The 21,021-nt window shown below is 55.8% G+C and overlaps 1 protein-coding gene across 3 annotated transcripts in view; it reads left to right on the top strand.

Annotated features, from left to right (window-relative positions):
- The window catches only part of Ptpru (protein tyrosine phosphatase receptor type U), a 71,471-nt gene extending 50,720 nt beyond the window's left edge, over positions 1-20,751 (top strand). The window contains exons 16-30 of one of the 3 annotated variants that reach the window (XM_076860900.1): positions 161-351; positions 1,002-1,077; positions 1,529-1,605; positions 7,622-7,658; positions 8,282-8,379; positions 8,464-8,580; positions 9,247-9,401; positions 11,228-11,363; positions 11,824-11,973; positions 13,405-13,578; positions 14,870-15,010; positions 17,466-17,591; positions 17,733-17,890; positions 19,169-19,304; positions 19,542-20,749. In XM_076860900.1, coding sequence (XP_076717015.1) covers positions 161-351; positions 1,002-1,077; positions 1,529-1,605; positions 7,622-7,658; positions 8,282-8,379; positions 8,464-8,580; positions 9,247-9,401; positions 11,228-11,363; positions 11,824-11,973; positions 13,405-13,578; positions 14,870-15,010; positions 17,466-17,591; positions 17,733-17,890; positions 19,169-19,304; positions 19,542-19,604 — 1,835 coding nt within the window. In that variant the 3' untranslated portion in view covers positions 19,605-20,749. Of the gene's footprint in view, positions 1-160; positions 352-1,001; positions 1,078-1,528; positions 1,606-7,621; positions 7,659-8,281; positions 8,581-9,246; positions 9,402-11,227; positions 11,364-11,823; positions 11,974-13,404; positions 13,579-14,869; positions 15,011-17,465; positions 17,592-17,732; positions 17,891-19,168; positions 19,305-19,541 lie in introns of all 3 variants that reach the window. The other 2 variants (XM_076860899.1, XM_076860901.1) reach the window with 2 other exon arrangements.
- The last annotated feature ends 270 nt before the right edge of the window (positions 20,752-21,021 follow it).

Raw genomic sequence — 21,021 nt, 5'->3', positions numbered from 1 at the left:
GCCCAGTATCACACAGGGTGGGCCTAGCAAGGCCTTTTAGTTCCAGGGAACAATCTAGGCATCTTCCATATTGGCCATGTTCCCTGCCCCTGAGTCCACCTGGGGCTCTGAGGCTGGGGCCTGTGCATATCAGGAACCCCTCTCCTTCCTCTGACCGCAGGAGACCAGCGCAGCATTGGAGTCACTGAGGCCAGCAGCCTCCTGGGGGGCTCACCACGGCGTCCGTGTGGCCGGAAGGGCTCCCCGTACCACACGGGGCAGCTGCACCCTGCAGTGCGGGTGGCTGACCTCCTGCAGCACATCAACCAGATGAAGACAGCCGAGGGCTATGGCTTCAAGCAGGAGTACGAGGTAATGCACGGGCCCCCGTCCAGCCAGGACCCCTGCCCTGGCCTCCCTGGTCCTCTTCACTGTGGATCCTGACTCTCGCAATCCTCAGCCCAGCCCTGGCTAGACCCCTACTCTGACAGTCTCCAAATCAACCTAACTCTTTTGACCTTGACCCTCAACCTGATTGGAAATCTGACCTTAAATCTCATCTCCCTCTTGGTCCTGACTGTGATCCTTATCCTTCCTCTGATCTGAACCCGGCTGTCCTCACTGAGGTTGGCCTAGCTCCAGCCTGAGGGGCTGTCATCCCGAGCTCCATGTGAACCCTGCCTTGGATCCCAACCTCCTTCCATCTGGACGACACCCTCCGTACCCTACCCTTCACCTTTGCCTTCTTCCCAGCTGAGATCTGGATTTGGCCCTTGTTCTGAGCCTGACTTGCATTCTATACTGTCTGAACTGCGGCCTTCCCCCTCCTGCCTCAGTTCCCTTCCTCCCACACTCCTTGGTTTTGAACCTCATCCTCGCGATGAAAGGACCTCACGCTCCAGTGCAGCCCCGAGCTTGGCCCCCATCATGACCCCACTCCATCCTCCCTGTTGAAGAGCAGGGGTCCTGCGAGGCTCAGGGGGTCCTCCACTCCCACTGACAGCCATCTTCCCTCTTGGCAGAGCTTCTTTGAGGGCTGGGATGCCACCAAGAAGAAGGACAAGCTGAAGGGAGGCCGGCAGGAGCCTGTGCCCGCCTGTGAGTCCTGGGGGGGGGGCTGCAGAGGAGGGAGCTGGAAAGGGAGCATGGCCAAGGGGAGCCCTGGGGCACTGGTGGAGGTGGTAGTGGTCTCGGCCTCCACTTACAAGGGCCTGATACAGCGCTGAGCACTGCGCCTGTCACCTCACTCGTCCCTCCCAGTAACCCTGTGAAGTGGGGGACAATATAATTCTCCTTTTACAGGAAACTGAGGCTTGGGGGGTTAGGACCTGCTCAGGCTCGGGCTGGCTGTATACCCCTTGGGCCTCCTTGACTCCACACCACAGCCTAGACTCCAACCTCCGGCCTGTCCTGTGCACCCTTCCATTCAATGTCCCGAACCTGCTGATCGGATCTGAGCCCCTAGATGACCTGGCTGCCCAGGGGTGTTCCCCCCTGCCCAGGCTCTGGGCTCCAGGCACAGTCCTGTCCACCTGCTCTGTGTTTACAGATGACCGGCACCGCGTGAAGCTCCACCCGATGCTGGGAGACCCCAGTGCCGACTACATTAATGCCAACTACATCGACGTGAGTGCCTTGCCCCTGGCCTTGCTCCTGGCCTGGCCCTGCGCACTTCTGGCTGACTGTCCAGGCAGGACAGAAACCTGTCAGGGGGTTCAGACAGCTGAGTTATGAGCACCCCTGTCTCCAGTGCTCCGTGCTCGGGAGCTCAGAGGAGGGGGAGGACAGAGAGAGGCAGCCTTCAGGACGGCCCCCTGCAGGCTGGAGTTGGCCTGAGAGATGGCAGACAGTGAGACCGAGGGGTGAGGAGGAAGGGTCCCTTCTTGCTGAGGGCCCAAGAGCTCGGGGGTGGGATTCTCAAGAGGCACAGTGAGGCTGAAGAGGTACACGGGGGCTGGATGGTGGAGGCCTCGAGGGACAGGCTAAGGAGTTGAACTTTTTCCTAGGGATGCCAGGGAGTTGTGAAAAGTGTTTTGCTTATAATCAAAGTGATATTTGAAGAACTGTAGGGCAGGCTAGGAGCTACAGCTCAGTGGCAGAGTGCTTGCCTAGCATGTACAAGGCTCTGGGTTCTATCCCAGCCCCACAAAATAAAGAAATAAAAGAACAGTAATGCATGTTTATTGAGCATTTACTATGTGCCAAGCACTTTACATTCAACATTGCATTTTATATGACACCTACAATCACACTACAAAGTAGTTAGTTTTGTGACCTCCCTTTATAGGTGACCAAAGTAGGATTCAAAGAGGTGAAACTGCTGGTTCTAGGTCTTATAGCTAGTGAGTGCTAAAGAAAAAACTGAACTCAGTGTCTCTGTGTCTCTAGAGGCTTTACTCCCAGCCATTAGGCTATCACTACCTCTACTGCAGTAGTTGGAACTTGCTGGATTAGAGGGAAGAGCCAGAGACAGGGCAGGCAGCCAGGAGTCCTGACCATGGGTGTCAAGAAGAGGCCTTGAGTCTGCTCTGTGGGTATGGCTGAGGGAGGTAATGGGGGAGGCCCAGGGACTCTCATCAGGCTCCCCCGCCCCCTGCAGCAAACCAAGCTTGTGAGAGCATTATTATTCATTTATGGAAATATATAAAATATATTTTGAGTACCTGAGCACCAGGGGTACAGATGTGAACCAGACAGGCGCAGTCCCTGTTGTCCTTGAACACGCATGTTCTAGTGGGGGAGGCCAGTGAACATGTAGACAAGTACAATAACTTCAGATTGGATGGAGAGTACGGGCCAGAAGAGAGGAAGGCCTTTCCCAGGGGCAGGCTGCGTGGAGGAAGCCGGGCTGGAGCTCCTGTGGGCGACTAGAGAGGAATCCCAGGCAGGGAGCATGAGGACGAGGCCCCAGGAGCAGAGTGTCATGGGAGCCGAGGTAGTTGGGACTCCAGACACTGTCTCTCCTCTCCCTCTTCTGTCTTCCTCCTGGGGTCAGACGGGCCACCCTTTGCTTCCCAGAATCCCTTGCCTTCTCCCCATCTCCTAGCCTGTCCCTTGGCTGGGATAAGTGCTGGGCCTGACGTGGCAGATGTGGGCAGCTTCGATAACAGAGAGCCTGTCCTCAGCCATGTCAGGGTCCCAGCTGGCATCTCTTGGGCCCTAGCAGGGACATGCCACTCCCACCTCTCTGGCCCAGCCTGGCCCACCCATCTCTGCTCTGCCTCTCCTGCTCACGTAGACCTTTCTGGCCACTCCTGTGCCGGCCAGGCCCACCTTCTCTGCCTCTGGCCTAACATCTGTCTCTTTTGCTTTGTCCTGTTCCCTCACTGGAATCATTAAGATTCGGATAAACCGAGAAGTAAGTATCTCCCCCTCCTCCTGCTTCTCCTCCTGTCTGTCTGACTGGCTGTATCTCAGACTTTGTCTCTGGCTCTCTCTCCCCTGCTCCTTCCCCTCTCCTTGTGTGCCCAGCACCAGTGTCCACTTCAGCCGCCTTGCCAGGGGTGGCCCGGGGCTAAAGACAGACACAGGATCCCTGTTGTAAGCAGCTCCTCCCCTCCTCCCCCACTTTGAGATAGGTGGCAGTGTTGGAGTGCTTCACCTGGCCCGCTGCTCTGGCCACCCCTGTCTTCACCTTTGTCCTCAACCCTGCCCCCTATTCCCCATGAACCTTGCTGGCTGTACCTTCTGCAGGGCCCTTGAGAGAGGGGGATGGGGGAAGCTACCCTGGGTGGTCTTGTCTCTGCTACTTAGGGGTCAGGGTCTTTAGACCGTTCCTGTTCAGTCCCCCTAAAACTAGATTCCTGAGCGTTCAAACCCTGCCACGATCAGTTTGTGTAAAACTCAACTCCAACCAGTTTACCCTCAGTGTCTCCCAGTTGGAATGTTTTTTTAAGGGAGTGGTTGGGTATCTATTAAAAAAAAATTGTACCATCTTCTTTTGAAGAATTAAAACCCTGATTCATCAAGGGAGCCTCTGATTTTATTTTTAATTCATATATTCTATTTTCATTATATTTAATGATTGGGATTCTTTGCTATTTTGAGGATTCCTCTTCTATTTTCCTTTAAAAAACACATTTCTTGCTTTTTTTTTTTTTATCATTGCTAACATTCTGCTTGTTATCAGACTTTCAGACGATGTGGAGAGACTGACATAGAAAGTGAAAGGTCCCCACAGTCACATTTGGCAGAGATGATCGATTATCCCAGATGTACCCCTTATTTTAAATGCAGTCACAGAGCTGGTTTGTAAAATTCTCCAATTTGGAAGAAGGATTAGGCTCACAAAAGGTGGCGGCTTTGAGGACTGTGGGCGCGCCCTGCGTGGAGTGCCTGCCCCATTCTGTCCCTTTTTGTCAGACCCTTGGGAGACTTAGCTTAGTTCATCTTGCAATGCCTGTTTGCAGCCGTGTCACTGACCCGCTGCCTGCTGTGTGCCAGGCACTTTAAATACATGTTTCACCTTTACCGCACTCTGTGAGGTGGGGACCCTGTTGACGAGCATTTGACAGATGAAAAAAGTGACTTGCTCAAAGCCAAAATCCAACCTTATCCCTCACACCACACTGTTTTTTTTTTGATGTTGTTGTTTTTAACCCAGGGTTGCTTAACCACTGAGCCATATCCCCAGCCCTTTTTAGTTTATTTTTTTTCATACTGGGGATTGAACTTAGGGGCACTTGACCAATGAGCCACATCCCCAGCCCTATTTTGCATTTTATTTAGAGACAGGGTCTTACTGAGTTGCTTAGTGCCTCTCCATTGCTGAGGCTGGCTTTGAACTTGCAATCCTCCTGCCTCAGCCTCCTGAGCCTTTGGGATCCAGGCACGTGCCCTGCACCTAGCCAGCTGTTTTTATTTTGAGACAGGGTCTCACTAAGTTGCTTAGGCCTCATGTTTAGTTGCTGAGGCTGGCTTTGAACTTGTAATCTTCCTGCCTCAGCCTCCCAAGTCTCTTGGATTATAGGCGTGTACCACCATACCTGGCCACACTGTGGTTCTTGTTCTTTGGGGAGCATTGGGATGCCAGGGGTTCTTGCCTATAATGCAGACAAGTGTCCCTCAGACTCCAGCAAGGGTTTAGATGTGTGACTAGGAGAGGTTCCCAGGCCCTGCGCATCTTCCTGGAGCTGGGGCGGATGCTCTCTAATGCTGGTATCTAAGGTGGGTTTGTGCGAGGTATTCTACTCAGCCTCCTTTAAAATTTGATAAGTTTAAACTTCCACGTGTGTCCTCTCTGTCACATAATGGTGCAATAGTATACATGTATTTTAAAAGATAATGTGCAGGGCTGGGGATGTGGCTCAGTGGCAGAGCACTTGCCTTGCATGTATGAGGCCCTGGGTTCCATCCTCAGCACCACATAAAAATAAATAAATAAAATAAAGGCATTGTATCCAACTACAACTAAATTTTTTTTTTTAAAGATAATTTGCAGATATGGAGGTTCATTGCTTAAACACTTGCTTCAAAATGGACCCCTGGATCATGCTTTCTTCAGAATGATGCCTCCAAACATCAAGAGAGAAGGTCCTGGGGGTTCAGCAGAACAGAGCTGAATTTTAGACCAGCTGCTTATTTGTCAAATTGATCTTTTTTTTGGAAGCAGTGCCAGGGATAGAACTCAAGGTCTCGTGCTCTACCCCTGAGCCACATCCCCAGTCCAGTTGGTCAGTTTTAATTGAGTTCTATTCCTCTGTTATCTACTGACTGGTGCTTGAGCACTGGCCCTGTCCTGGGCCCTGGGGTGCAGTATTCAGAGGTGGCTGAATCTGATGAGGTGTCTAGCCTTGGGGGATTCTTAGGGACCCTGATTTGAGGTGGGATAGGCTGTTTCTACTTGGCTGGTGCCAAGAGTGGGAGGGCATCCCCTGGACAGCCCTCGTCCTCCTCCACCTAACTCTTCTGGCCTCTTACAGAAACAGTGGCTTAGAGCGGCAGCAGGAGGGATTTAGGGTAGACCTGGAGAGGCTGCCATTGTGGGGATTGAGTGACCCTTTTCAGTACTAGTTACTTTGGGTTTTGTTCCTTTTCATAGAAGGTAACAACTGCATCTGAGCATATGTCTTGCTGTTGGCCTCCTATTGCAGAGGAAAACAGTGGCTTAGAAATGTGTGAGGCACTGGGTTTGATCTTAGCACCACATAAACATAAACAAAATAAAGGCCTGCTGTCCATCTCCAGCTACCAAAAAAAAAAAGTCGAGAGCCCTGCTCCTCAGGGTGCTCGAGGCCCTGCAGTATCAGGAGCCTCAGGAGCTGGTTGGCAATGCCCAGCCCCAGGCCCCAGCTCAGGTCTTCTGAATCCTGGTCTGCCTTTACCAAGATCTCCAAGACAGAAGTCCCCTCCTGGGGTTCAGATTCTCACAGCTACTGCTTGGCAGAGCTACAGCTGGGAACTGGGCCCATTAGACTCCCAGACTTGGATCCTCAGCCCTACAGTAAAGAACCTCCCACTCGAGCAGTTCTTGACATTGACACTGTTGGATCTTCAGGGACACTGCTGGACCTTTACATCAGTAGTCGTAGCATAAGAGCAACTATTAAGTGTGGACTTGGTGCTTGACACAGTGCCAAACACTCAACATTGATTGCTTTATTTTCTCCTCAGGACTGCCCTGGGAGGGAAGTAGTGTGGCCGTTCCACCCTAGGGGTGTGGACTTGGAGGCACAGCAGGATGAAAGGCTGTTGGCTTCAGTGTATGCAGCTAGAAAAGAGGTGGAGCTGGCATTGGAACCTGGGCAGTCTGGCCCAGGGCTTCTTGGGCCTGGGAAGTCCAAGGGGCCAGAAGAGTTAGTTGCAGTGAGCTGGGGGCAAGGGGGTAGCAGGGGCTGAACTTGATGGTTTTCTCTCTTCTGCCCTGCAGTACTTCTTCCCTTTTCTGCTCTGCCTGCACTGGTGCCCTGGGTATTGGGTGGGCTCTCTGTCCCAGAAAGATGAGGGCCTGACGGGGACCCTCGGGCTATTGCCCTGGGGCCTCTCCTCGCTCAGGGCCCTGGCGATGCAGGATGAAGTAGCCCTTGACCTCTTTTTGTTCAGGGTAATGCAGGTGAAGTGCTTAGCACAGTGTGCAGCCGTAACAGGGTCTCAGAAAAGTTCATTGCCATCATTGTAATTGCTTTTAAAGATTTGAGCATTTTATCTAAGAGCCATTTGCTTCCAAACCTGAAGCCTTCATCAGGTCCCCCTAAGCTGGGTGACCGAGGTGGGGGCGGGGCCTCATGGCTGTGGACCCTCTATCCTGAATGCCCTGAGGGGGGTTGGAAGAGCTGACACCTTTGGGGTCTGGGGTGGATTAGGGCTTCTGGGACTCTGGGAACAGGGCAGAGTCACCTTGAACTTTTTCTCCAAATATTAGCCTCATTTTAAACAGATAACCCCCTCCCCACTTTGTGAATTGGGAGACCCTCCAGGCCCACAAGGGAGTCATGTCCTCTCTGGGGGTCGCACAGCAAGATGCTGGTGTCCCACTTGTATTCCCTTCCTTGGGGACAGGAGGACAAGCTCACCCTGTTCAGAAGGCCCTGGCCATGAGTGTGGCAGTTCCTTAGTGGGGTAGGGGTGCTGCTGGGGGAGAGGAGGAGGGGCTGAGCATTAGGAGCTGCTCCCTGGGGTCTTACCACACCCTCTTCTGTTGCAGGGTTACCACAGGTCAAACCACTTCATAGCCACACAAGGTACCCGGCCCCTCTGCCCGCGGGCGCCTCCCTGTGTTGAAATGCCTGCCTGTCTGCTTTCCCTGGTGACCTGCGTGGCTCCCTGTCTGCTTCCCCATGTGTCTCTGTCCTGTGTCTGATCCCCACTCTCTTTGCCTTGGTCTGTTAGCATCTGTGTCTCAGCCTCTGTCCTCTCTGGGTTCATATCTCCTGATGTGATGGTTCATCTGTAATTCTGGTCCATCTGTCTGTCTCCATGGTGGTATACGTGAAAGGGCTGTGCAGGCCCAGTCCTGGTGGGTGTGGGTTGTGCATCTGGTGTAGTGGCCTCCTGGGTCCCATTTGGCTGAGTCTTATCCCCCTGTCGATTCGTCCATCCTTCTTGGAGACTTGCCCCATGGACCAAAGATCTGCCCTCCAGCTCTGCTTCCTGGGTCCCACTCAGCATGACGGGGCTCTCCAGCCAGGCCCTCCCCTGATGCTGCCCACCCCGGGGCCCTCCAGGCATGAGTTGGCAGCTGGTGGGTGTATGTGGGTGAGCATGAAGCCCTCACTGGAGCCCAGAGAGCCGCCTGGCCTGGGGCAGCAGTGCTGGGCAGCAGGCAGACACTTGGCTCAGGGACAGGCACCTTCTGCACCCCCAGGGCCAAAGCCCGAGATGATCTATGACTTCTGGCGCATGGTGTGGCAGGAGCACTGCTCCAGCATCGTCATGATCACCAAGCTGGTGGAGGTGGGCAGGGTAAGCAGGGCTGGGGGTGAACTGGGGTGGGTGGGCCCTGGGGCAGCGAGGGCTCCACTGAGTCCTGTCCTCTGGGGGTTGCAGGTAAAGTGCTCACGGTATTGGCCAGAGGACTCAGACATGTACGGGGACATCAAGATAACACTGGTGAAGACGGAGACGCTGGCTGAGTACGTGGTGCGCACCTTTGCCCTGGAGAGGGTGAGTCTCCCCATACCTGTTCCTGCAGCCCAGGGAGCGGGAGGGGTGCCCAGGGCAGCACCTGGCAGGAGGCCACCTGCTTTCTGGGAGAATCGTGGTAGATGGAAGGCACTGTCTTTGCGGGTGGCTCCAAGGGGAGTTTGACGACGGCTGTTTGGTGTTGGTCCTACCCTCTGGGGCACTGTGGCCAGCCTGTCACATGTTAGTGCATCCCTGGAAAGCTCTGGCCTAGGTGCTGACCATTAGCTCCATTTTACAGGTAAGGAAATTGAGGCTTAGGTGACTGGCCAGTAAGCCCTGTCCACAGTCCGGTTGTCTGCCCAGTAAAATCCTTAGGGGAGGGACAGTTTCCCCCTTGCAAGGAAGGCCCGAGAGTCAAAACGACCTGGGTTTACACGACAGGCCCGTGTTTTAACAGTGTGGGTGTAAATATCAGGCAGAGCTCTGTCCAAGTGCTGTGTGACATCTGCCTGTCCATCCTTGGGATGGTGGCTTCTCCTCCGTGGGCCTCAGTTCCCTCTCTGGTACAGTGGACGTTTATCCCTTCCTCTCCAGTACCGAACCTCACCTGTGAACACGAGGAGGCACTCCCCACAGTGCCTGGCACATGCAGTATCTTTCAGAGGCTGCCAGCGATGGTGACTGTCCTTCCCATTGTCTCCACAGAGGGGCTACTCTGCCCGGCATGAGGTCCGCCAGTTCCACTTCACAGCATGGCCTGAGCATGGTGTCCCCTACCATGCCACCGGGCTGCTGGCCTTTATCCGGCGCGTGAAGGCCTCTACCCCACCCGATGCTGGGCCCATCGTCATCCACTGCAGGTGGGAGGGCCAGGGGGTCCCGGGAAGGGGCTTGGTGCTGTGCTGGGGTGGAGTGGGGTGGGCAGGCTCAGGACCCCCAAGAGGGACTGGGCCTGGCTCAGCCTGCTTGGAGACGGGGCAGAAGAGAATAACCCCCTTTATCTTTGAGTTTTGGCTCTGAGGTTGGCATCCACATGTGCCCCAAGACCTGTGTGATGCTGAGGAGGTCCTGAGCCCTGAGGGGCTGCAGGGGTGGCACAGCACCAGGCCCAGTCAGTCCAGCCCGCTCCTGCCCATCAGGTGTTCTGGGTTTCCAGGGGCTGAGAGGACTTCGTCCCTTCTCCCCCACCCCCAGTGGGCCTTGCATGTCCCTGGCTTCCCTCCATAGCTCTTGCCTGGTTGTCCTCCTGTGACCCCGACTGTCCTTACTCTCTCTGCTGTGTCCTCCGTCCCTCCACTAACCCTTGGGCTTCAGCGAGTCTCTTGAGGCTGCAAATCCATGGCCTCTAGAGCTAGTCCTGGCTCCTCAGCTTCCCCAGTGTCATGACAGACTCTTTTCTGTCCCTGCCCTGCCTCCTCCAAGCCAGCTTTTCTTTGTATGTCTTTAAGATGTCATCTTTAAAATCTAAGACTTTATGGATAGATACTTAAAGCAAAATATACTTAGATCTCAAATCATTAAATGTACATGGAACGTTGTGAATTTTCACAGACTGAACACACTGGTCGCTCCTCTCAGATCAAGAAGCAGAATATCCATAGAACCCAGAGGCCCCTTTACCCAGTTCTAGAATGTACTCGCCTTCCAGAGCCATCACTGGCCTGACTTCTCAGCCCTGGTCTTGTGTTTGGACTTGACATAAATAGAGTCCTGCACAGGTGCTCTTTGCCGACGTCTTCGGTCCATCTCATGTTTGTAGGTTGTATCCTTTTCTTCTGGGCGAGTCGGCTACGACATATTCGTCCATCCTGCTGTTGCCAGGCCTTTGGGATGGTTGCAGTTTTGAGCTGTTAGGAATAGCGGTGCTGAAATAAAATAGCAGTGCTAAGGACAGCCGAGTGCATGTCTTTTGGTCAAGAAATACAAGCATTTCTGTGGGATCGTATGTAGGAGTAGAAATGCCGTCTGTGTGAACGTTCAGCTTTAGCAGAATCTGCCAAGTAGTTTTCCCAAGGGGTTGTGCTGACTTAAGGCCCGTCCAGCAGGGGACAGGATAGGGAGTCGTTGTATGTCCTCCCTGAAACTTCAATGCCACCATTTTCAGATGTGAAATCTTAGTGTCATCTTTGTACCTGCTCTCCCTTAGCTCTGGTGCTGGGCACGCAGGTCACAGTGATGAACCCAACACAGCCCAGCTCTCATTGGGCTCCTGGGGGTTAGGGAGGCAGCCACATCCACCATGACTATGTGGCTGGAAGTGTTTTCATGAAGCCAGGAGGCAGATGGCTCCAGAAGCTCAGAAGAATGATACCTGCCTAGAAGCGATGGAGGTTCCACTGAGGATGTGATGGGTATGAGCTGTGGGGTTTTGAGGGATGTGCAGGAGAGCTGGGGACACCAGGAGGAAAGAACATTCTTGGAGTGAGCTCTGACATCATCTTTGTCTAATAGCAAAGTTGGACTGGCTTCACCTCTGCCTCCCTCTCTCCTTTCCCCTCCGCTCCTTCTCCTGAGGCCCCTCTCCAACTCTGTCCCCTGTCACAAGGCACCAGAGCTCTTCCAGCAGCCTGCTCCCTGGTGCCTCCTTGCTGGGTCATTTCTCTCTGGGCTCCAGCTCCTCTCTTCCTTCTTCTCCTTGGTCCTGGGTTCCCATCCCTGATGTGCCCTGGGGCCTCTCTCTCCCCAGCGCTGGCACCGGCCGCACAGGTTGTTACATTGTCCTGGATGTGATGCTGGACATGGCGGAGTGTGAGGGTGTCGTGGACATTTACAACTGCGTGAAGACCCTCTGCTCCCGGCGCGTCAACATGATCCAGACCGAGGTGCGGGGACCCCACCCTGTCCCCACCACTGCTTCTGGACTTGGATCTCTTACAAGGAGCTCCGGGAGGGGGGCATGTATCTGAAGGTGTCCTTGGGCTCTTCCCTTCCGCAGGTGGTCTGGCGAGGTGGGCTGCGCACCTCTTAGGATCCCTCAAACTCAGCCCCTGGAGCAGGGTGTGGGGGTCAAACAGCAAAGGGTGCTGAAGTCAGGACATACCCGGGTTTGTGTCCTCACTAGATCTGTGACCTGGGGCTGTCCCCTCACCTCTAAGAGGATCTCCCAGGGTGTTGTGGGGATGCAGTGTGAGATGAGCTAGCAGGTCCGTGAAGGCTGCTTAGGTAGGACCAGACTCCGCCTTAGAGGCCCCGCCTCGGCCTTGAGCTCACTGAGACCCTCTCTCCTGCACATCCCCAGCTTCTGGTCCTCTGCTCCTCTCATATTCTCATCTGCTGTTCCAGGAACAGTACATCTTCATCCATGATGCAATCCTGGAGGCCTGCCTGTGTGGGGAGACCACCATCCCTGTCAACGAGTTCAAGGCCACTTACAAGGAGATGATCCGCATTGACCCTCAGAGCAATTCCTCCCAGCTGCGGGAAGAGTTCCAGGTGGGGGATGGATGCGTGTGTGCACATGCTGGGAGGTTCTGAGTACCATAGGCATTGAGGACCAAGCAGAAGGGCCTAGATAGAGACACAGGTGGAGGGGAAGCGTTGGGTTACTAGGAAGGATACTGGGACAGTGGAGGAGTGCTGCCTCAGCATGGTTAAGCTTCAAAGTTAAATAAACCTGGGGTCACATCCTGGCTTGACTAGTTGGGTGCTGTGAGTGGTCTTGAACAAGTCACTTGACTTCTTTAAACCTCCATTTTTTTGCCCAGAGAAGAAAGATAGTTCACATTGCCCATGTAGCATTTGTAGTCATCAGGATTCTTTTGGTTGTGATAAAAATTCAGCTCGCTGACTCCTGTAACTGGGGACCCTGAGGGTGGTGTGGATTCAGTTATGGCTGGATCCAGGGGCTCAGACGATGATGTCCTTTGGTCTCTGTCCATTCTTGGTTCTACTCTCCTGTTCTTGGCTTCATTCTCAGACCCACAGCCGGGACTCGGCAGTGCCAGGATCATGTCAGTCATGTCAGGGACTCTGGAGAAAGACCCTTGCTGCTTCCAACAGCCCCAGTGAAAACCCTAGACCCAACTCTTGTGTTTCCATCCCTGATGGGACCAGGAGGTGGAGCACGCTGATGGGCCCGCTTTGGTTGCCTGGTTCTGCCTCACCATGCTGCATGGCTGAGAGCAGGGAAGGCCTATTGCCTATCTCTAGAGCAGTCTCCTGGTCCCCAGGCAGGCAGTGAGTCCAGTGTCCTCCCTCTCCAGAGATCTTGGCAGGTACAGCTGGACCTCATGTGCCAGGGCTCTAGAGCCACCTGGGTGACCTCACAGGAAATGCTACTAGCGATGCCTGGGGAAGGGTGTCAAGCTCGAAGATCAAGATAGGGTTGGGTTCCCTGTGAGGGGTCCCCAAACAAGAGAAAGAGGCAGGAGACCCACAGATCTGGATGCACGAGACCTGCAGGCAGAAGGGTGGCTTTATTCAGTACCAGGTGCTCAGGACTTGTGTTCTGTGACCAAGGACAGTGGCCACCTCGGCCTGGCACCTGGGTCTGCTGTATGGGAGCAGGGGTTTCAGGGCATTGCAGCCCTGCCAGGCCAGTGCTGATCCTCACTGCTCCTACACACTGGCCTGCTGAGCCGCGCTCTGCCCGGTGCTCAGCCAGCTCTCACTTTTTCCTCCCAGCAGCCCCTGGAAGTAGGCATATTATTTTCCTATTTTACAGTTGAGGAAAACTGAGGCCGAGGGCTACTGTAGTTGTTGGGGTTTACGTGGATGGCAGGGGGACCGAGTCTGCTCTCCATAGCTCAGCCCGGGCCCTGCCCAGCCAGGCCTCCACTCCTGTCCCTTCTCTCTAGACCTCAGTGTCTCCGTCCACCACATAGGGTTAACCGCCCTGCCCAGTGTCCACCCTGCTCTTTGTAGACCCTGAACTCGGTCACGCCACCGCTGGATGTGGAGGAGTGCAGCATCGCCCTGCTGCCCCGGAACCGCGACAAGAACCGCAGCATGGACGTCCTGCCGCCTGACCGCTGCCTGCCCTTCCTCATCTCCACCGACGGGGACCCCAACAACTACATCAACGCAGCCCTGACTGACGTGAGAGCTCGGGGGTGCGGCGGGCTCCGGAACTCCCCCTCCCAGCAGCGCCTGGAAAGGACCAGGGAGCAGAGCGAGGGCTCTGGTTGGGGGCACCCTCTGCCTATTGAGGGCTCAGGGGGCAGCCCTCCTACTCCTGCTGACCTCCTTCAGGACGTTGTCCAAGCCAGTGACCCCCTCAGGTGTTGCTCTCAGTGTGCTGGGCTCTGGGTTGTGAAGCCAGGTGGGGCCGTCTTCAAGACCAGCCCGCAGGGGCCTTGGCTGGGGAGGCCTTGAAGGTTTGGAGCTGGGCTGGGAACCTGAAGCTGGGAGCCGGGACAGCGTGTCCTGGAAGGTGCAGCTGGACCCTGCTCCTGGTCTGCAGTTGGGGACGCGCTCCCTGGTCCTACCTGGCAGTGTTGTCTGAGGGCTCGGAAACCATTTAGAAGTCCCTTTTCTTGCCCCGCCACCCCCACTCAGGGGGCTGCACCTCCTTTACTGTGTGTTGCAAGCAGAGCGGGAGATGGGGGCTGGGGATGCCTCGGGGAGGAGCCTGTGAGTTCCACCTGTGTTCCTCTCCTCGGCTGGAGCCAGTCGAGAGGTGTTGAGTCAGGTGTCAGAGTCAGGTGTTGCAGATGAGACCAGAGAATGTGGCTTCATGTTTGTCACGTGGGCTGGGTGTGCCCTTGCCTGTCAGCCTGTCTTCGGCTGTACACACACAGGCCGCCCCTCCCACTAGGGACAGGCCATCATGTTTTCAGGGGTCAGTGGCTGTGTCATGTCTTCCAAGAGGAGGGGGCTGAGCTGAGCAAACCTGCCCGGGGAGGAGTGAGCAAAGGGGGGGCCACCCAGACATGGAGACCAGAGTCGGGGAGCAGAGGGTCCCCTGCAGGCCCAGGGAGGTGTGCTCTTGATTGCAATGTGAAATCTCTGGGCAGGAGCATTGAATGTTGGTTTGTGTGTGTGAGCATTTTTGATGAGGTGGCAAGGGAGGGCTTCTTTGAAGAGGTGAGTTCAGCAAAGACCAGCAAGCAATGAGGGAGAGAGCCATGCAGACATTTGGGAAATCGGGCGAGGCAGCAGGTGCAGATGCTGAGGCCAGGCCAGCTGGCTCCGCCCTGGGGATCGGTTGCTGTTTTAGTTTGTGGGGGGGTCTGGGCACTAGAGGCCTGGGGCCCACCTGTCAACTCAGGCCTCAGTGTGCCGGGCAGCCTCTGATGTGGCCACTGCAGGTGCAGGAAGATGGCCTATAGCAGAGCTCAGCCCACTCTAGGGGCAGTGAACTGCCCACTGAGTGCTGGTGTCCCTGCAGAGCTACACTCGGAGTGCGGCCTTCATCGTGACCCTGCACCCCCTGCAGAGTACCACCCCTGACTTCTGGCGCCTGGTCTACGACTATGGGTGCACCTCCATCGTCATGCTCAACCAGCTGAACCAGTCCAACTCCGCCTGGGTGAGGGTCCCCGCTGTCCAAGGCCTTCATGGGTTCAAGGTCACCGTCCCCCAAATCAAGAGTTGGGGCCCAGCTGCACCGCATGTTGTTGTGTGACCTCAGTTCAGTCATACTCTGTCCTAGAGCCTCCGTTTCCTTGTCTGTAAAACAGGGGTATCAGACTGGAGCAAAACAGCTGCTTTTTATGGAGTACCCGCAGTAAGTGTGGACTCTGCTTTGCACTTATGGTCTCATTTATGACCGACAATGACCTTGGGGTAGGGATATCTCCAAGGTCACATAACTGGGAGCTTGCCTCCCATCCTGCCTCATTCAGAGGTTTTTCTAGGAACTTTATCAGTATCTCAACTAAACTGCCAGACAGGGGGCCTTTGGCTAGAGTAAAATTCAAGCCTCCGATTTCTTGATGGTTTGACCTACATCACGTAATTTACCTCTTTGAGCCTTAGTTTCCTTCTCTGTAAAATGGAGACCATCACAGGAGCTTTTATTATAGGGCACTGTGCTGTGTCTGCCTGTGTGGGCACGCTGAATGTGGCAGGTATGAAGATAAACAGGTGACAGTTGATTCTGAGGTTGGCCAGACACTGGCTTGGTGATCTCAGCCTGGTGATGGCCCCTTTCACTCTCCCCATTTCCTTTTGGGACTCCCAGGGCTGGAGCCTCCGTAAGTACAGATGCCCAGCCTTCTTACCTGGTTTGATCACATGCCCTAGGACTTTGGACCTCCTTACAGTCCCCACTTTCTGCCCCAGGATGTCAGGAAGATTTTTTTGTAAAAGAAGCACAGTGGCCTCCTACTGATGATGTGGAGGAAGACTGTAGCTGGCTGTCCCCACCCCTCCCAGCAAGGTACTGGGGATTAAACCCAGGCACATGCTAGGCAAGTGTTTTACTACTGAGCTACACCCTCTACCATTTTATTTTTTATTTTGAGACAGGGTTTTACTAAGTTGCCCAGCCTGGCCTCCAAATTACGATCCTCCTGCCTCAGCCCCCTGAGTAGCTGGGATTACAGGTGTGTGCCCCTGTGCCTGGCTAGCTGGGCTCTTTGTGAGTCAGGCTCTTGGCTACATGACAGGACTCTGCAGGGAAGGGCCTAGGCCCAGGGTGGGGATCTGGAGAGTCCCAGGTGTGGCAGGGCAGACATCTATCTTTGCCAAGATGGGGGACAGGGACTGAGAGGGACCTCGTAGACTTTGCTCATTGCTCATCAGATTGCTCAGGTGTTCAGCCAACTTTTCCCAGGGATAGCTCCCTGCCCGTGGGCAGACAGAGGACTCAGCATCTCCTAGATCTCATGGTCCAGGAGGAAGCAGGTTGAGAAACAGATAGTGATGGCCCAGAGGAGAAAGGCTGTTGTGGAGCTGGCACGAGACTCAGGCCTGGGGACAGCATGTGAGGAGGGCTTCCCAGAGCAGGGAGTGTCCCGGTCAAGATGTGGGGGAAGGGTAGTGTTCTGCGGGTGAAGTGGTGGGAAGAGCCATCTGGGGAGGGAGTAGCACGTTCGAGGATTTGCTGGGGCCCCAGGTGGAGGGAGGAAGGCAGGGTCTGTCTTGGTGGTCAGAGGAAAGCTGATAGAACTTGGGGTATCATTTGGGATGCATTTAGGGGCCAGCCTCAGTAGTGACGGTATCCTCAGCATCTCTGTCCCTGACACATGCTGAGTATCTGCCACATGCCAGACACAGCACAGTGCAGAGTGTCCTTATGCTCCTTTCCCATGGTCCTCATGGTAACCTCACGAGAACGGGTCCTGTGATGGTCCCTGTTTTACAGAGAAGGAAACTGAGGCTCAGGGAGGTAAGTGAACTTAGCCTGGTTTCATAGATGGAAGGGAAGATCCTCTGCTGGGCTCCAGGCAGAGAGGAGCTAGACCCTGGGGCTCTTGGCTGATCCGCCTGTATTGTGTGTGTGTGTGGGGGGGCCAGGTGCCTCCCTGCCTCCAGTCTGTGGTCTGGTGGGGGCAGCTGTGTAGCACCCTGACTCTGTGGGGCCCTGGGGCAGGGTTGGGGTGCTGAGCGCTGATGCAGCATGAGGGATACCCCACCTCTGTGAGCCGAGGGCAGAGGCAGTGAGGGAACCTGAGGGGCTGGTTCTGGGGTGAGCGGGGAGACCTGGGCCTATTCCTGGAAGGTGGCTTCATGTGTAAGTGCATGTTTTGCACACATGTGTGTGAGTGTGTGAAGGTATAGGGTTCTAGCCACACGGCCATGGGCGCCACTGCCCTGTCTGTGAATGGTTGGTCTTGGCTGATCTGATGTGTCAGTGCTGGACCCCTGGGGGCAGGTGTGTGCTGCAGCTGGTGGGTGGGTTATGGAGAGAGGGGGGACTGGTGAGTCTGGAGTGAGTGGGTGGGCCAGGATACAGGAGCAAGCAAGGAGCCCAGGTGGGGTGGCTATGGCGGGGTCCTGGCTTGGCTCTACCAGCTCCCCTCTCTCCACACTTGCCCCAGCCCTGCCTGCAGTACTGGCCGGAGCCTGGCCGGCAGCAGTACGGCCTCATGGAGGTGGAGTTCGTGTCAGGCACCGCGGATGAGGACTTGGTGGCCCGAGTGTTCCGGGTGCAGAACATCTCTCGGGTATGTGATCCGAGGAGCCCAAGGGTGAGAATGGGATGAGGGCCGCTGGGGCAGCCTTGAGTGGCCCTCTTGAGGTCACTCATTAGGGGCCCCTGTGACTCCCAATGGTCAAATCCCTTTGGCTGGCTGCCCACGACCCAGCTGCAGGAGGGGCACCTGCTGGTGCGGCACTTCCAGTTCCTGCGCTGGTCTGCCTACCGGGACACGCCTGACTCCAAGAAGGCCTTCCTGCACCTGCTGGCTGAGGTGGACAAGTGGCAGGCGGAGAGTGGGGACGGGCGCACCATCGTCCACTGCCTGTGAGTGCCTGTGTGCAGGGACAGGTGGGGGGGTCAAGGAGCAAGGGCAGAGGTCCAATCTAACAGGACCTCAAGACTGGCACTGGAACCTCTGGGCTTCCAGATGGCCATGGGCTGTCCCCATCCAGCCAGGGCTGGCACTTTCTTCCCGGGAGGAACCCAGTTTCCAGGGTGTAGACTTGACCCTGAACAACTGCCCGGTACCCTCTGTAAACATTGGATTTCACCAATTAAGTTTTTTGTCAGAATTTTTCACCTCTTGAGATTGCAGCGTAGTTTTTTATGCCAGTGGAATTCCAGCCTTTGCTTTTGCAGGGCACACAGGCTGTGTCCCCTGCCTCCCCTCCTCCTCCCTCCCTTCTAGTCGTGAGGGGCCATGCATCCCATCCATCCCTCCTTCCCTTCCTCCCTCCCTTCCTTCCTTCCCATCATGCCCCATTCACAAATCCATGCAGTGGCTCCATTCAGTCATTTCTTTGCTTCCTGCTTTTTCACTTTTCTGGAACTTTCCAAGCCCTCCCGGTTCCAGGCCAGGCACACTAGGGGACTGAGTCAGCCTGAGCTGGACCCTCAGGGCTTTCAGATCTAGGGGGAGAGAACCCTGGAGAGGGGGCTGAGGCCAATTTGGTCTCCCATCCCCAAGGGACGCCCCACAGGGTGCAGTCTTAGGACAGAGCGTGGCTGGGGGAAGCCGAGGGTCTGGGGAAGCTGCCTCATGTGTTTGCGCTGCCCAGCGGTGAACAGGCTTCCCATGTCCATTTTCCATTTTGCTCTCCGTGTCTCCTTGCTGCTCCACTGCCCTTCTCTGTCATTGCCCTTGTGTCTCACTGTCATTCCTTTCCAGTGTGTATGGCCTCCTTTCTCAAGGAATCTGCAGTCCGTTCCTCCTCCAGGATGTATTTTCTGAGATGACCTAAAGCTTTAGATGTCATTTCAGAGTCTGAGCCGCCTCTTTAACCTGGTCCTGGGACCACCCTGTGGGCCGTGCCTCTCCCTTCCGTTCCCGCCAGGCCCCGCCCCACCCTTTGACCCCTCCCTCTTTGGATTCTTAGCCACGACCCTCACCTCTGGCGTCTATAGCCCCTCCCCTCTTATTTCCTTAGATCCCACCTTAACCCCTGGGCCCTTTGGCCCCTCCCCGCCCCTGCCCTTGGCCTTCAGCCTCTCTGACCGGCATCTTTTGATTGCCTGGCCTTCCCCTTCCCCCTCAGGTGCCCAGGCTCCACCCACCCCAGGCTCCCAAAGCCCTGCCCCAAACCTTTTGTGTGTCTCCTTTAGAAATGGAGGAGGCCGCAGCGGCACCTTCTGCGCCTGCGCCACCGTCCTGGAGATGATCCGCTGCCACAGCCTGGTGGATGTTTTCTTTGCTGCCAAAACGCTTCGGAACTATAAGCCCAATATGGTGGAGACAATGGTGAGGGGCCGCGTGTCCCATGCCCAGCCTCTTCTTTCCTGGTCCGCGCTTGGCCAGGTTCCGCAGCACCCATCCTTCCCTACCTGGTCCCCACCTTTGGGCCTTGGTCTAGTCCTGCGGTGCCAGAACGTTGTCCCGGTTTTCCCCTTCCCCTCTGGTGGTCCAGGGCTCATGCTTGGCCGCTCCCCAGCACAAGGGCGGGGTCAGGCTCATGATCCCTTCTCTCCCTCTCCTCAGGATCAGTACCACTTTTGCTACGATGTGGCCCTGGAGTACCTGGAGGCTCTGGAGTCAAGATAGCGGGGCCTCTGGCCTGGGGCACCCACTGTGCACTCAGGGCCAGGCCCACTGGCAAGGAGGACTTGTCCCCCAACTCTGCTCAGCCATAGTCCCACAGGGAAAGTGCCGGAGTGGACGCTGGGCCATCTCGATGGCCTCTTCCACCGTGTACAGCGCCTCTCACTGTATCTGTGGGCAGGCTATGGGCCAAGGAGGGGCTGAGCAAGACTTCAGCCCAGCCCCACCTCCAGAGGGTCCTGCAGGCCTGTGCTGAAAGGCCTGGCACTGCCGGGCACAGTGACTGGGGCTCAGAACGGCCAGCTCTGGGAGACCCAGGCCAAGACCCTTGACTGCATACGAGCCCTTGCTAGAGATGAGCGAGGCCTTGCAGAGCGAGTGTCCCAAGCCAGCTCCCACCTGGCGCAGCCCTTCTGCACACAGGAAGACAGGAGGAGGGTGCGCTGGTCCATCCCCTGAGGGTTCGGCCCTGATTTGCCAGTGGGACACACTGACCATCCTCTTCAGGGGAACTGCGGTGCCCTCCTTCACCCCACTGCCTCCTGCAGCCCTGGGGTATCTTGCTCACCACCCTCTCCGCTGCTGCTTCCCGACGTGTGCTCTGAGCTTTCCGGAACCAGGATCTGCCCCTGCCTCCCAGCCCCCCTCCCTGACCCGACATCTGCAGAGTGAGGTCGCCTCAGCCCTCTCTTCCCTTAGCCTTCAGGCCTTCATGGCTTGGTCATGCTCAGCTTGGCCAGTGACCGTCTGCGAGGCTGACCCACGGCCCCTGGGGTTGAGGTCCCTTTGACTCCTGGTCAGGCTGCTCCCCGGGGCAGGGTGTGCTGGAGCCGAGCTGGTCACATCCCCTAGTTCGGAAGAACTGAATGGAGGATCAATGCTTTTTGTTTCTTTCGTTATTTTTTGATGGGTGGGTGGGAAGGTCTCCTAAAAATGGGGCAGGCCACACCCCCATTCCGTGCCTCAGTCTCCCCATCTGTAAACTGTAGATATGACGACTGACCTACCTCGCAGGGGGCTGTGGGGAGGCATAAGGTAATGTTTGTAAAGCGCTTTGTAAATAAACATGCTCTCTGAATGCCACCCGGCAGCCCTGTGTGTATCTGACCAGACTGGCCATGCTCGCCTGTCCCCAGCCTCCCAGTGCAGTGGGGCTCAGAGGCCTGGGGTCTAGTCTGTTCTTAGTTTTTCTCTCCACAATGTGGTATGGTGTGGACCAGGGCATTGTTCGGGATTCTTCTACGTGCAGAGGTGGCTCCAGGGCACCCTGGCCATGGTGGCCTCCACCCAGGCCTCTGAAACAGTTCCTCAGACAGTGAGCTTCTTCTGGAGACCCCCAAGGCCACAGAGCTGCCTGTCAAGCCACTGGAAACCTGGTTCTGGGTTCAGTTCTTTCTGGGGTAGCATGAGAGGCTTAGGC

The sequence above is a fragment of the Callospermophilus lateralis genome, chromosome 7, assembly GCF_048772815.1.
Source record: "Callospermophilus lateralis isolate mCalLat2 chromosome 7, mCalLat2.hap1, whole genome shotgun sequence".
Lineage (NCBI taxonomy): Eukaryota > Metazoa > Chordata > Mammalia > Rodentia > Sciuridae > Callospermophilus > Callospermophilus lateralis.
The sequence above is the reverse complement of the archived record's forward strand: the minus strand, read 5'-3'. Positions and strand labels throughout refer to the sequence as shown.